The sequence below is a fragment of the Lycorma delicatula genome, chromosome 1, assembly GCF_047948215.1.
Source record: "Lycorma delicatula isolate Av1 chromosome 1, ASM4794821v1, whole genome shotgun sequence".
In the NCBI taxonomy this organism is placed as follows: domain Eukaryota; kingdom Metazoa; phylum Arthropoda; class Insecta; order Hemiptera; family Fulgoridae; genus Lycorma; species Lycorma delicatula.
In genome coordinates, this window is record NC_134455.1 from 96019001 (window position 1) to 96033720 (window position 14720).

At 24.4% G+C, this 14720-nt stretch overlaps 1 protein-coding gene across 1 annotated transcript in view; it reads left to right on the top strand.

Annotated features, from left to right (window-relative positions):
- The first annotated feature begins 2483 nt into the window (after nt 1-2483).
- LOC142317574 (uncharacterized) overlaps nt 2484-14720 on the top strand; it is a 195618-nt gene continuing 183381 nt past the window's right edge. Inside the window, exon 1 of the mRNA XM_075354132.1 lies at nt 2484-2874. Coding sequence (XP_075210247.1) covers nt 2484-2874 — 391 coding nt within the window. The remainder of the gene's footprint in view (nt 2875-14720) is intronic.

The following is a 14720-nucleotide window of genomic DNA, read 5'->3' on the forward strand; positions in this document are numbered from 1 at the left end:
TTTAAGAATATTCCGCTCACAGTTTAATATTCACCTCAAAAATATTTCAAAATACTAAAATTAATTTTTCTTTTTATTTCCCGTGAAAAACACAATTATATGAATAATTAAAAATACAAATAAAATATTAATTATTGATTTAAACACGTGTACATATATTTATATTCAAACACAAAATCTTATTTCGATAATTAGAATAAAAACACAATAAAAATAAATATATCTACTGAAAGAAAATACCTTCTTACGTTATCTCAATAAAATAATTTTGTTAATATATTTATTTATTCTTTTCCATTTTATAAAATTTTGAATAACATTTTCGATAGCTTAAGATAATTTAATTAAAATGGTATAATAATATTAAAATCTTACAATTACTTTTGAGAAATGTTATTTGATCTTCGGATGGCTGATTTGTATTCTTGTGTTCAAATCTTCCGATATTATTAATTAACATATTCAAATACACACTTAAATAAACTGTAAAATCTACAGACGGTCTTCTAAATTTTTAATAGTCAAATATACTTTAATTTAAATATAACTGGGTTGAACAAAGAAAATTAAAACGAATAAACAGATATAATTTTTACAAATTTAGTAAAGATTACAGTTTATTTAACATTAATTTTATTTAATTAATTTATGTAGTTTTATAATTTTATATAACTTTTATAAATGGAGTATATTACTTTGACTATTAACGAATAATATCTACTCATTAATGTCTTAATATTACAATCGTTATACTCGCATTACAATATTATTGAGAAATAAATTTAATAATATTAAATTTAAAATTCTTCAAGGAAATGATGTGTTAAGAACAATAAAAACCGTCCGTGATTTAATATTACACAAATTTCATATCTCCTTTTTTATTGGTTTTTTCTACACAAACCTTTATTAACTATAATAAAGAAAAATAAATTTTCTGGGAAATATGTAATTTTTAAAAAATCAGAACAGAATGAAGGTTAAATTTATGTTACTATTTGATAAATTACTGATATTTAAAATTATTCGCAAATACACTAGTTTTAATTTTATTAAAAATATCATTTTCAGAGACCTAAAAATTTAAAAAAATATTTTTTCACATGTTTAAAAATTATTTATGTTTTTAATACGATCTTTAATTCTTTAAATGTTTTGTAATATAAAAAAATGTAAATTGCTGGTTTTAAAGGCGTTCTATTAAATTTAAAAGAATTTTGAATTTTTTTTCTTTAATGATTAATATAAATATTTTTGTTTAATTGAATCTAATTATTTCTTAATTATTATTATCTATTTATTATTATTTCTTAAATTACTTTTAATAATTATTTAAGTAAAAATAAATATTTTAATATCCGTGATAAGTATAATAATTTTTCGTTATTTTAGAGAAAATGGCTAAAAATTCCTTGGTTAACAACATAACATAAACAAACATGTGTACTGATACATTCGAGCATAGATATAGGTAAACATTCGCCGGGATACATGTAATAAATATTTACGTACATCATGAACTACGTTACGGTTACGGTATATTGTTATAGTTATTGAACGAATATAAAGCCTTTATAGTGATCATCTAGCGAAGCTGTATGTACCGTTTATCATAGGCACGATATCCGCAATAATTTAACGAGACGGACTAGAAAGAGCACTTTATGATTCACGGTTCACTCGAGCGAAATGTACAACTTTCTCCGGTTGGAGGGGGATATTTAAAAAAAGTCATTGTCAAAGGGTCGGAAACAAAGGGAAGCACAGAGACCAAGGGGTCAGTTTATGATAAGGAGTTCGGTTCAATTCGGCTGCAGTTCGGTTTAAAAAAGTTAACGCGGGCCGGGCCACGAGAGGGGAGCGAGCATGTGTGTGTCCACGTTTAGAGTTTGCGTCGTACGGCACCCCGCCTCCAACCCCCGCGTCTTCCTCACCCCCACCCCACTGAGCCCTCATTCGCTTGAAAACTGTAAACTGTAAACGGGCCGCGATTGCCACCGCGTGGTCTGTTCCTTTGTACCAAAGCGGCCACAAGTCGTCCAAGGAGCACGCAGCACGCAAGCCTCTTTCCTTTAAACCACCCACCGCCATCTTGCCGCTCGCTCACTCGACAAGTGTCGGCTACACGTGACAACATCATCGTCGGTGTAATCGTACCTTTCGCACAATTTTCACTTAACACATTGAAGGATTAAAGCATCAACATTTAATCGCAAATAAAAACAAATTTTTTTATCGAATAGCTCCTTCAAGTTAAACAAAAAAAAAAAAATTCATTTCGTTTTATAAAATTAGATTAGTAATTTAAACAATTTAATACTAAATAAATATGACAAAAACGCATCGTATTCTTTTTTATGTAACTACAAATAAATTTAAACATAAGTGAAGTGGTGGTTTGAATAAAAGTGGGAACATGTGAATATGACAATCGATTTACCGTGCGGGTCGTTTAGGAGTGTTTAAGTGATGATACTAAAACGATGCATCTGACGGGGAACGCGTCCGCAGGGGGCTCGCCCCCCGAAGGTGGCACAGGTTCCCTTCTTAATGATACATATTCAAAGATGACCTCCGATATATTAGCTGAAAGAACACTAGGTGACTTTTTGTCGGAACATCCCGGTGAATTAGTGCGCACCGGTAGTCCGCATTTTGTTTGCACCGTTTTACCTCCTCATTGGAGATCAAATAAAACATTACCCGTCGCTTTTAAAGTGGTGGCTCTTGGGGACGTTATGGATGGGACAGTTGTAACTGTTAGAGCTGGTAATGATGAAAATTATTGCGCTGAACTTCGGAACTGCACGGCCGTCATGAAGAATCAAGTCGCTAAGTTTAACGATCTAAGGTTCGTCGGAAGAAGTGGAAGAGGTGAGATAATGTTAAAAAAAATTATTTTTTAATTTAATCTTTTTTTTTATAAAAATATGTTTATAAATTAAAAATATGTAAATAGATGATTTATTATTAAAGTAACATTAAAATTGTTTTTTAGTATTGTACTTAATTTCAGACTATCTTTTATTGCTAAAATAGAAATAATTACTTGTGTATTATTTTATAGTAGTATCAGAAAACGAACGTTTAAATTTTTCATAATTAATAGAAATATGCTTTCTATCTATAATTGATTATTAAGATTTTATAAGAATTTCACTTACAATATCTAAAACCAAAATATATCTTAAAACTGAAAGGCTGCTTTTCTTAAAATTTTGCACTGAAACTACGGATTGTTTTACTTCTACCTTTTTCATTTATTACGTTTATGATCAATACTTTATTATCATAACATAAACCTTAATTAAAAAAAAACCAAAAAACAACAAACATTCCACTGTTTAATGAGAATGAAAACGAAAAGGAAAAGCGGTAAATTCTGAAAACAACGTTTTACTAATAGCGCGTCGCGACCTAAGGGGGCGCGTGTCACGATATTTGTCGGACGTCAAGTATTGCTAAGACTCAGAAAACTTTCCCACTTCTTTAGAAAGTGACGCGCTCCACTCGACAAACTTCGAGTCAAAGTTTTTGCGCATGACAGATTTTTTCCCTCCATGCAAAAGTTGTTTCCCATGGGGTGAACCTGCCCTAGCAACAATGTCAACAAAGTCATTCATAAACGCAACCTTTCCCTCTCTTTTTGACCTACAGAAATATTTTCTGTATAACATCTCACCTGTTTATTCTAGGGGAATTTCCGTTACACAAACGAAAAAATTAAAGTCTTTTTTTAATACCTTCCAATATTTTAATTACAACTTTTTGAGGGACTGTTTTACTTTCGTTACCTCTTTTCACATACTGTTACAGGCTGACCGTAATTTATAGAGACCAATAAAGAACCTTTCAAAGCCTGTTGATGTATAATTGTATAATTAAGCTTATAAGACTATTTATATAATAAAAAGTATAAATTTACTCGAATTTATGTAACTTTAAAAATTATTCACGGTGCTGAAAGCTTACAGAAGCAAGACTTCTGCTGTTGATTCTGTTACGAAAACTACTGAGAACTTTGTTTAAGTATACAATTAAAACATTATTTTAGAAAAAATGTATTATTGATCGTTCCGAAAAAAATAAATTAAGTACATTCTAGTACATTTTAAAATCCCATGATTCCATGCAACTTCTGGAAATAATTGTTGTCGTTTATGCACTATTAGTTCTAAAAATATTAGTTACAATACACTATGTTTTGTTAAAATTATATTTCTTTAATTAATTCTTCGATTTGAACTAAGAAATCTAATGAAATAGTTTTTTAAAGGAATTTTCAATATTTCCAACGTTAATTAAAAAAGGGTTAATCTATCTCAAATATTACCGCGCTCACGATCACACGCAAATTTTTTTTTAGATTACCCATTGTTGTAAGTTTTACATCATAATTTTAAAGTCATTACTTAAAGTTTTGCATGAGTGATTTTAAAATAGTAATTATTTCTTATCATTTTCGGGGTAACTCAAATTATTCTATATTTAAATAAATGAAATTCGATTTATAATGGCTGTGTACTATTTAAATATTCCTCACATTTTCCATGTTTTAGATATAAATAAAACTAATTTATAATTTATTTATTAATTTACTACAGGCGTGTATACATTTCATCTGTTTTCTTAACTCTGTCAACTGAATTTTAAGGTTATTAAATGTGAAGGGAAGAATAATAATTTGTGATATTTTATACAAAAAATAATTATAAATTTATAACTTTTAATGCAAGTAAAAATAAAAAATAATTTTTTCAAAGGTTTTCCTTATGTTAAACTAAATAATCAGAATTTACAGATTTAAAATGTACGAAAGAAAAGGAATCGTAAATAAGACTTCCGTAGAAAAAGAAGTAGTGTCAATGTTTTGCGTAATAAAAAATTTATTTTCTAAAAATTGATAACTATTTTTTTTTGGCCTATATTATAATAGTTTTATTAGACTAAATAGAGCTATAGGTAAAAAAATTTACATTCCATTTTTTAAAATGGAAACTATAACATATATAAAAATATAATTAATATCAATATTTATAAACAATTTAAGTCCCAATTAAAGAAATACATATTTTTAAATTTAAGGTTATAATGACACTCGGAAAAGTGTAAGGTTATTTAAAGAAAATTATTTTTATTATCAGTTACATAATTATTAATAATTGGATAAATAGAAAAAAATTAATTAAACAGGTTACGTATTTTTAAAAATCATAATGTATGTATTTTTTTATATAATTACTTTAACTTTTTACGTTTAACAAAATAAAATAAAAGCAAAATAAAATTTATAAAATTAAAAATTTCAAATTATTTTTCACTTCTAATATTTTTTGCTATTTATTTTATATTTTCCTAATTTAATTTAAATTATTAATATTTTGAATTTATAATAAAAATAAATAATTAAAATAATTTATAATAAAAATGATTAAAATAGTTTTTTTTAATTATATAAGTATAAATACATACATTTTCACCATCAATGACAGTTCTACGAAATAATACTCACTATTTTTCATAAATGCATTGTTGTAGAATAAAATTATTTGAAAATAATTTTTTAAATAGTTTTTGAATTTCTTACCCGCATTTATAGCAGTGAATAAGTACATTTATTATTTGTTAAATATATACATTAAATTGTCATTTTATTTAAAATGTCTGTAATTATTTGTTCCTGGTCACTTTTACTTAATTATGCAATTGTTTTTAATGATTTATTGAAAGTTTTCTCCTGATTTGGTGCAGTAAAAAAATGCAGATATAAATCATTTATTGCCGAACGGACTGTTAATATCTTGATTACTAACTCCGGTAACATCCCTAAAAAATTAAAAACTAGATGTACTATGTAATAAAAAATTAACAATCCTTTTCTCAATTTATTAAAACTGGTGTGTTTTATGTGGTATTACATCTTAAATATTATTTAATAAAACAGTGATTTTATTTAATATTATTAAACGCGAATCTTATATTAAAAGAACTATTTACACGTTACATATATTTACTTCCTTTCTAACATTTTTGTTATTATGCCCTTTATATAGTTTCTTAGATCTGGAGTCACTTACCGATCTCTACTTATGCTTGTTCAATGGATCTTAATTATGAAACAATACTTTTAGGAAGTTATTTTATTTTATAATACATTTTTTATAAATCATTATTAGAAAGGCTTCTTGAGCAAAATAAATAATATTTATATTTTTCAGCCTTTTATAAAACGTGGCTAAAATCTTTGTTCTCAATATTTGCATGTTTACAATTATGACAATGAACAATAAATCTTTATTATATATTATTTAATTTTTAATAAAAACTTTTTGGGTTTAACAGTGAAAATAATGTTTTTTCTTAAGAAGATATTTGAAAAAATGTTTATTTTTATTTTCCATGAAGTATGCTTGTATATATTACACATAAATAATAGATTTAAAGTTTAGTTAAAAAAGAAAACCATGGAATATAACATAAGTTATATTCCATGGTTGTAATGTAATTATTAGAAATAAGTTAGATTGAGTTAAACGAAAATTATCATATTTTTCATACTTTAAATTATTATTATTACTCTTATTATTATTATTATTCGAAGCGTTATATAAACATTTTAATGAATTTTCTTTAATCAAAAATATAACTGTCACAAAAGAGATATCATTTAATAAAATTGTCTGGTTTACCCAATACAACATCAGTTACAGTACGTCCTTTATTCATGATTAATTTTAGCAACCATTAAGCAATTTTTGATTTGCATTGTTGAATAAGAAATTTTGAATATGTGATTTTACTTTTATCGTTTAATATTTAAGTTATAGTACATTCAGTATTAAAAATGTAAAACGAGTATTACACAAAATAATAAATTTTCTTTGGTTAATGAGTCGATACAATATTTATATTTATATTTCAAAAATAGATTATAATAAATTAAAAACGTTTTATTATAATTACTAAAAGTTAATTTTAATTGATAAGTTAAAAACTGCCTTGCGTAATAACAAATCGAAAAATAATTATTATCTATAGGAGGAAGTTCGTGTTTGGCCTACGAATTTATTTTGAAATATTATTAAAATATTAACGGTTATTGAATGTGTTGAAAGTCAAATAATCATAAACTTTCAAATGATATTGAACTCTTTTCTTTTTTAATTTTATACTTAAGTATTTGTGCCAAAATTCTTTGTTTATTATTGTTATAATTTTTTTAGGAATATAAATTAAAAATTATATTTTAATAACCAAATAACTAATTTATTTTCATTAAGTTTTTCGTTTATTTACCGGTATTTAAGTGTGTTTTATATTTCAATACGATTAAAGAAAAACCAAAATTTTATGGAATACTTGTATATTAAATGAATATATACTTTATTTAGGATTTAAAAAATTAAATCAAAATACTTTCATGTTTTATATTACATAAATTGATGAGCAGAATGAAATACATTACATATTATTATTATAATCTCGCGAAAAAAGTTATAAAATTAATTTTACTTAACTTAAAATTGTAAATTATTTTAACTTCTAAGTTTTGGCAAAATTCGATTAATATTATTTTAAATGATTTATAGAAAATTCTATGATAGTTATTTCAATTTTAGATTCTATTACAAATGTAGGTTTAGACGATAATACATAAAGTAAAAAAAAATTGCTTTGATTAATTTAATTACTAAAACCTTACCGATTAATATAAAAAAAGAAAAATAATGAATACAATTGTTTTTAAAATAATAGAAATATTCTAACTCTCTATTTGATTAATATAAAAATTCACTTTATTGAGCAAAAAAAACTTTTATTATTATTATTATTATTATTATTATTATTATTATTATTATTATTACTACTACTACTCTTATTAAGATCATAAATGCTTAGAAAGTTATAAATGCAAACAAATTTACCTGCACGGACAAAAATTTCTTCTAGTTTTATTTCTAAACTTGAAGAAACATAACAATTTTATTAAATTAAAAATTCATTTTTATTTTAAACAAGACAATTTAAAGTATTTTTATTTTGTGGTTCTTTCCGATAGTTTAAAAAGAACTGTACGAATTAGTAAGTCTTAGAATTTAATTGGACATTCCTAGATTTATTAAGGTTTCATGAAAGGCTTTTCATGAAGCAGGTATATAAAATCATTTATCCCAATTGCTTAAATGTCAATCACGATTCAAAAAAATAAAAAATAAAAAAATAAAACAAATGAAAGAAATAAATACAAACAGTATCGGTTATTCTTTCCAAATCGGGATAACTTAATTATTTATAACTCAAGTAATAGGAATCGAATGTAAAAGGTCTTGAAAAGAGAATTTCAAGCGAATAAGACTCCCGTAAATGTTATTTATATAAAATATGTTTATTTTATTATCACGTGGATTGTTCTATAATTATAGAAGGGATGATTTTGAGAAAAGTACAATATTAATAAATAATGGTAATGTAACTGTAGATAATTAATAGAAATTGTTTGGAAAATCAAAATTAACCTAAGTATTTTAAAATGAAATCTCTCGGTGATGTTGCAAAACGTAGTAGTATATACTATTAAAGTATTATTTATTGAAAGTTAAATTCTTTTTATTTTATAAATTCGAATTTAATTTTTCTTCGTAATAATACTAATAATTTTACTATTTATTATTTTGAAAAGTCTGAATTATTTATAAAGCCCTTCATTCAGTGTAGTTGGAACAAACTTACCATAATTAATAGAAATTTTTTTTTTTGTCAAGTTAGCAAGATTCCTTATGTTTTATATTACTAGGATGGCAAACAAAAAAAAAAAAAAACAGATTAGTTGCCAGAAAGCTTTTCAAAAATACAGATTAAATTTTTTTTTTTAATGTTAAACGAACACCAGACAAATTATTATCGTCTAAAAAGCAGAAAAAAGGGTCGCACTGCTGCAAATTATGAAAACGTTTAATAAAATTTTGAACAAAACAATAAAGAATGTAGATAAAAAATTACACAAAAATAATAAGGGTTTCAAATGTTGAATTATTAATAAATTCCTTCCTACAACTTAATCAACGCCTAAGAATGGTAGAAAGAAATGATAACTAAAAGGGAAGATTGCAACTATAACCAACAATGTTTATTTTTTCTTAGTTTTCTATAAAAGTAATGTTTTAATTTTCTATTTTATTTAAATTAAAGATCCGTATAATTTTAAAATCAATTCTGAAACTTAATGATATCAACTAAAAATGTAAAATTTTGGGCAAAAGTTTTTTAAAGGAATTATTTGGAGATTTAAATAATTGTTAACTATATTTAAGTCTTTTAATGTTCATTTAATATTCATTCTAAAAATGTATCAATTTAAAATAAAAAAACTAATGATTGTAAACTATGTTGAATTAATTTTTTTTAAATTTTTTTACGTAAAATTAATGTATTAAATAATGTAGTAACTTTTCTTCTAAAAAAAAAAAAATAAACAAAAAAGTACGCAATTTTATTATCTAATTTATATTAGTATGAAATATAAATTAAAACACATTTTACATATATATCTTATTAACTGCTTATTTACAATTTCTTTTCATTGCTCTCGCCTATTTTGTACGTTGTCAGACAAATGATTTTTGCTTATCTAACGGTTATCAGTTAAGAAATGTTTTTATCTTTTAAGCCAATATGTTCATTTTTATTAATTTAATAAAGAAATCGTTTAATAAATTAAAAACAACAGTTATTAAAATGAGGATAAAGTTTGAAAAAAACTCAGACTACTAACCAAAGTATTTTGACAATCGTGTTAGTATCACGTGTTAATGTATTTTATAAGATTATATAAAAAGCAAACAAGATTTTCTGTAAAATTAACAAGGGAGATTGTGGACAGTTTCTCATAATTCAAGGGGCAGTTAGTAATTTTTAGAATAATTCAGTAAAAATTTTGTTTACAATAGTCACATCCCTTCGTTTTTTTATTACTATAACGAAAAATTATGCTCAAAACGAAATCTACATGTCACAATTTGGTTTTACATCAATAGATGAATTTTTAATGTTTTTCCAAAAAGAAATATTTTTTGTTCAATAAAATTCTATTATTTTTTAAAAATAAAATTGTTTTCAGTATTAAATTCCTTAATATTTTTCTATGGTTTAATACTATTGCTCTAAATTATATATAAAACCACTACAACTTCCTCTACTCTCTTTCCAAATTGCTACTTTCCATAAATACAGAAGTTTGAAATTTAGCATGGATATATTTTATGTGGAATATTTATATATTGTATATATTGGATGTATTTTAGCATGTATACAATAGAAAAATATATTTAACATGTCTAATATAGTCTTACGCGAATCTTAAAATTGATTTCCTAAAAAAAATGTTGTACAGTAATTTTTATTTTGTTTTTAAAACAAATCTTTTTCATTATTAAATATACAAGTGATTCTAAAAACCGATTTTTCAAAAATAACATGGAGATTATATAACTTTCCAGAATAAATTGGCGAGAACCATTGCAAAGGTAATGTGGTTCACGCGGACGAAGAAATTCACGATTTCCTAGTACTTCTGTACGATCGCGAAGAGGGCAAACGGTTCGGTTCAAATTATAGACAACGGTTATAATCATTTGAATTTACTCTTAAACATAATCAGTGCGAATATATACGAACCTTATTATAATATATATATAGATATATATATATATATATGTGTGTGTGTGTGTACGTTTTATTAAGGGTGTTCGTTGGAAACGCCTTACCATTTGCTTTTTATAATACGACTTACTTGTGGTTCCTTACTCGGAACCGATGTTAAATAAACAAATTGTGAGGCAAATAAAAAAATAATTAACAATGTAAAATTTTTATAAACACATTCGTAAGCCATAGAACTCTGACATTTTACAATTGTCTTTTTTATTTTATTTTTTATAAGTAATAATAATAATAAAAATAAATATAAAAATTTATGTTTTTACGTAATATAAAAATATAAAGTAAGATTAGAAAGAAAGAAAGGTTATGTATCAAATAATATATAACTCATTACTATTATAAATGAATTTTCATAGATTGTACAATATTGGGTCCCGCTAAAACATAAGTCTTATCAGCACTTTCCCATAATTAACATAAATTTATTATATTATTCACACAGTAAAACACAAAAAATAAAATGGAAAATATACTTTTATCCGTAGATAATAGTTAAAATTTTATCTAAATGCTTAATTAAAGTTACATCAGAAAGTAGAACAAAACTAAATAAAAATTATTTTAAGTAAATAAAGATTAATTTATAAAATTAAATTAAATAGATTTCAGTAGAAAAAAATAAATTTCGTTTTTCAAACATGGTACCGTTTGGTATAATAACTATTATGTACAATTTAAAAAAAAAGGCTTACAAAATTCCAGTTTAATTTCCTGGAGTCCTTTCGACTATTCTGCCATTTTCAAGAGGAATATAATTATTATTAAAATGATAAAACTTCTATAATTGAATTATCTATATAAAAAACAATGGATCGTCATTTTAATATTCATCAAAAGTTAAAGTTTAAGTCTAAGTGACTATGTCCGTATTGTAATAGTTTCTCAATTGTAACAATGGAATTAAACTTGAACTTTAACTTTTGACGAATAATAAAATGACGATCAATTGTTATGTATAATTCAATTATGATAGTTTTATAATTTTAATCATAACTATATTCCCCTTGAAGATGGCAAAATATCCAAAAGCGCTCGAGGAAATTAAATTGCAATTTGGTAACCTGTTTTTTAAAATTATATATAAAAAAATTAGAGGTAATTTTTAATAAATGCATAGGTGTAAATTCAAACTATTTAATAATAATAACTAAAAAAAATTGTATTTAATAAATTATTAAATGTTTATAAATCGATTAATATCACTTTTCCGTAACCCAGAAAAAATCTAAGTCGACATATAAAAATCGTGTTTATTTTTGCTAAACCAAATCAAGATTATGTTTACTTACATTTAATTATTTATTCTAGGCATATATGCATCATAAGGGATCAGCTGTGTTGAGAGATGACAGAAAATCCGAGAAAAAGGAAGCGGCCAACTCAGGGATTTAATTATGTTTATTTTTGATTAAGTAATACGACAGGAAATTTTATCATTTTCTTTTAAAAAACTATTCCGTTTCTACATAATGTGACACGAAATATATTTAGTTGAATAGCTTTCAGAAGATTTGTTCTAAAAAATAATTATCTTTTATAAATATTGCCATTCTGGAATTATATATATAAAACAGTAAATATTTACTGTCCGTAAATCTAATGTATTTACTGTCCGTAATGTTTTAATAGTAGTTTATTCTAATAGTAGTTTTAATATCAGTGGCATTGCTATTAGCCTATGGTTTGCTTGTCATCTCTACATAGTAATTTAGATTGTCATTGAAGGGAAAATTTGATGTTAACAATAGCGTATTGGGATATAAGACATAGCGCCTATCTAATGCAACGATACAATTAATAAATAGAAGCAATAATAACAAAATAATTGTTAAAAATTAGAATTTTGTATTTTTCTAAACATTTATGAAGTATTTAAATTCAACGCTGTTAACAAATAGTGAAAAATTTTATAAAATATAATTTTTTTTAGAACTCACTATTTACATTATACTTTATTTATTGAATTAAGGTTTATTATTTATTTATTTACTTCACTAGTAGAAGTATTATCAGCAATAAGCCAACTGAATTTAAATAATTACACTTTTTTAAGAAATTGCATTTAATATATTACTTATTTAATGAGTTTAACGAGCACGTGTTTTTCTATTTCAGTTTTAATTAGTGAAAAGATCATTTGTAACGCTATTTTAAGATCATTTGTAAAATATTTTTGCAAGTAGTGTTGCTTCATACCATACCTGTCGTGTCTGTTCACGTGATGAATAATATAGTGTCTGTTACCTTTCGATACTCTTTTTTTTCGTTTATTTTTTGTTCTCCCGGACCAATAAGGATCACGTTTACATAATAGTTTGGAACTTATTTTGTTTTACCACTATTTTTTCACTGTGTTATTGTTTTTCTTTCTCGCTCCATTTCCGTCTTTTACTCCTCTTGTCCTTCTATTCTGGAAACTCATATTTTTTTAGTCATTTAAACAGGTTCTATTTAAACTGGTTTCTTTGGCTATTATTAAGTTTCAAGATCGTTTTCTATTCCTTTAAACCAGTTTGTTTTAATAGTTCTACTGATATAAAAGTTAAATATTTGTTTTGTTACTTTGTGTTCGCTCATTCTGTGTAAATGCTCTTAAAATTGTAATCTTTTCCCCGGATGGTGTTTTTTATTTTTTCTGTATTTTTGTAAATTTCTGTTTCACTTTTTAGTTCATAAATTCCGTCCTGTTAATTGGGTCCGTATATTTTTCTTAAATTTTTTTTTTATTTTAAAAATGTCTTCCGAAAAATTTTGCAGTTTAATTATCAATTTAAAATTTAGCGTAAATTGTTCAGCCTGAAGAACGTTTCAAAGTCAATAACGCAGCAGCTGTCTTTTTCAATGGAGTTACCGATAATACTGTTTTAATAACATCCGTTTTAAAGTGGATGTGATTATTCTTTAATACGTAGTCGAATAATACATTTTGTTTATTCGTTTAATATATTGTTATGCAAATTAGATGATTGTAAAGTCATATAGATGAACCGTGTTTGTAGCATATTCAGTTTTATGTTCTACGCTTAAAATTTTCAAATTGTTTTTGTATATCTGTAAATTTGATCTGTTCTTCGAAATGATTCTGTTGTTTTGCATAATATTGAATATTTTCTTTCAAACTATTTTATTATTCTTTTATTTACAAATTCGACTGAAGAAATACCTACTTATTTACATAAATATTTATTTATTTATATGATTATTCCTATTTATTCTACTTATAGAATTACATTTGAGTAGATTTTACGTAGTTTATAATACTAACTTAAAGATATTTTTTGTTTTATAGTATTAGAGACTCTTTCACTGACCTGTCTACAACGATTTCTGGTATGACGGTTCTATCTTATTTAGAACGTTTTGCGTCTATTTTATTGAAAATATACCAGAAGTTAATAAAAGCTGAAAGACAATACTAATATTTTAAATAGATATTTTAAATTTATTTTTATATTTCAAATTATTATATTAACAAGCGTTATTTACATTTAAATTCTCGCAATTTTAGGAGTTATAGAAAGCTTCGCATAAATCAAAAATACTGAGGTAGTCCTGGCCACCTGATATTTATAATTTATAAAACTTTGTTTAATTTAACGAAAATTTTTTATTATTTGTTAATATTAATCGAAATGAACATTTTGCTTAGAAGTATTCTAAATCTTTTGAATTTTCATATTTATACATTTTGGTAATTCAGCAATTTGATTTTAATGATATTTTTCCAAGTTTTATAAAAAAAAGAAGAAAACAGGTTTTGTTTGTTTTATTACGAAGGAGATTTGTTTACAGTAATCTATTACTAATCTTGATTGTTGTTTTCAGCAACCTATCCATTAAATCATCAATAAGAAAACTTTAATATTATGAAAAAATAGGGTTTTAGTACTCGAAGAAGGAATAAAGTAATAAATTTATTTTTATTTACTTTTTATATTTTATTTATTTTTATTTTGTCATTTTCAAGCGCATCCAGAATACACTACTACATGTATCTACCT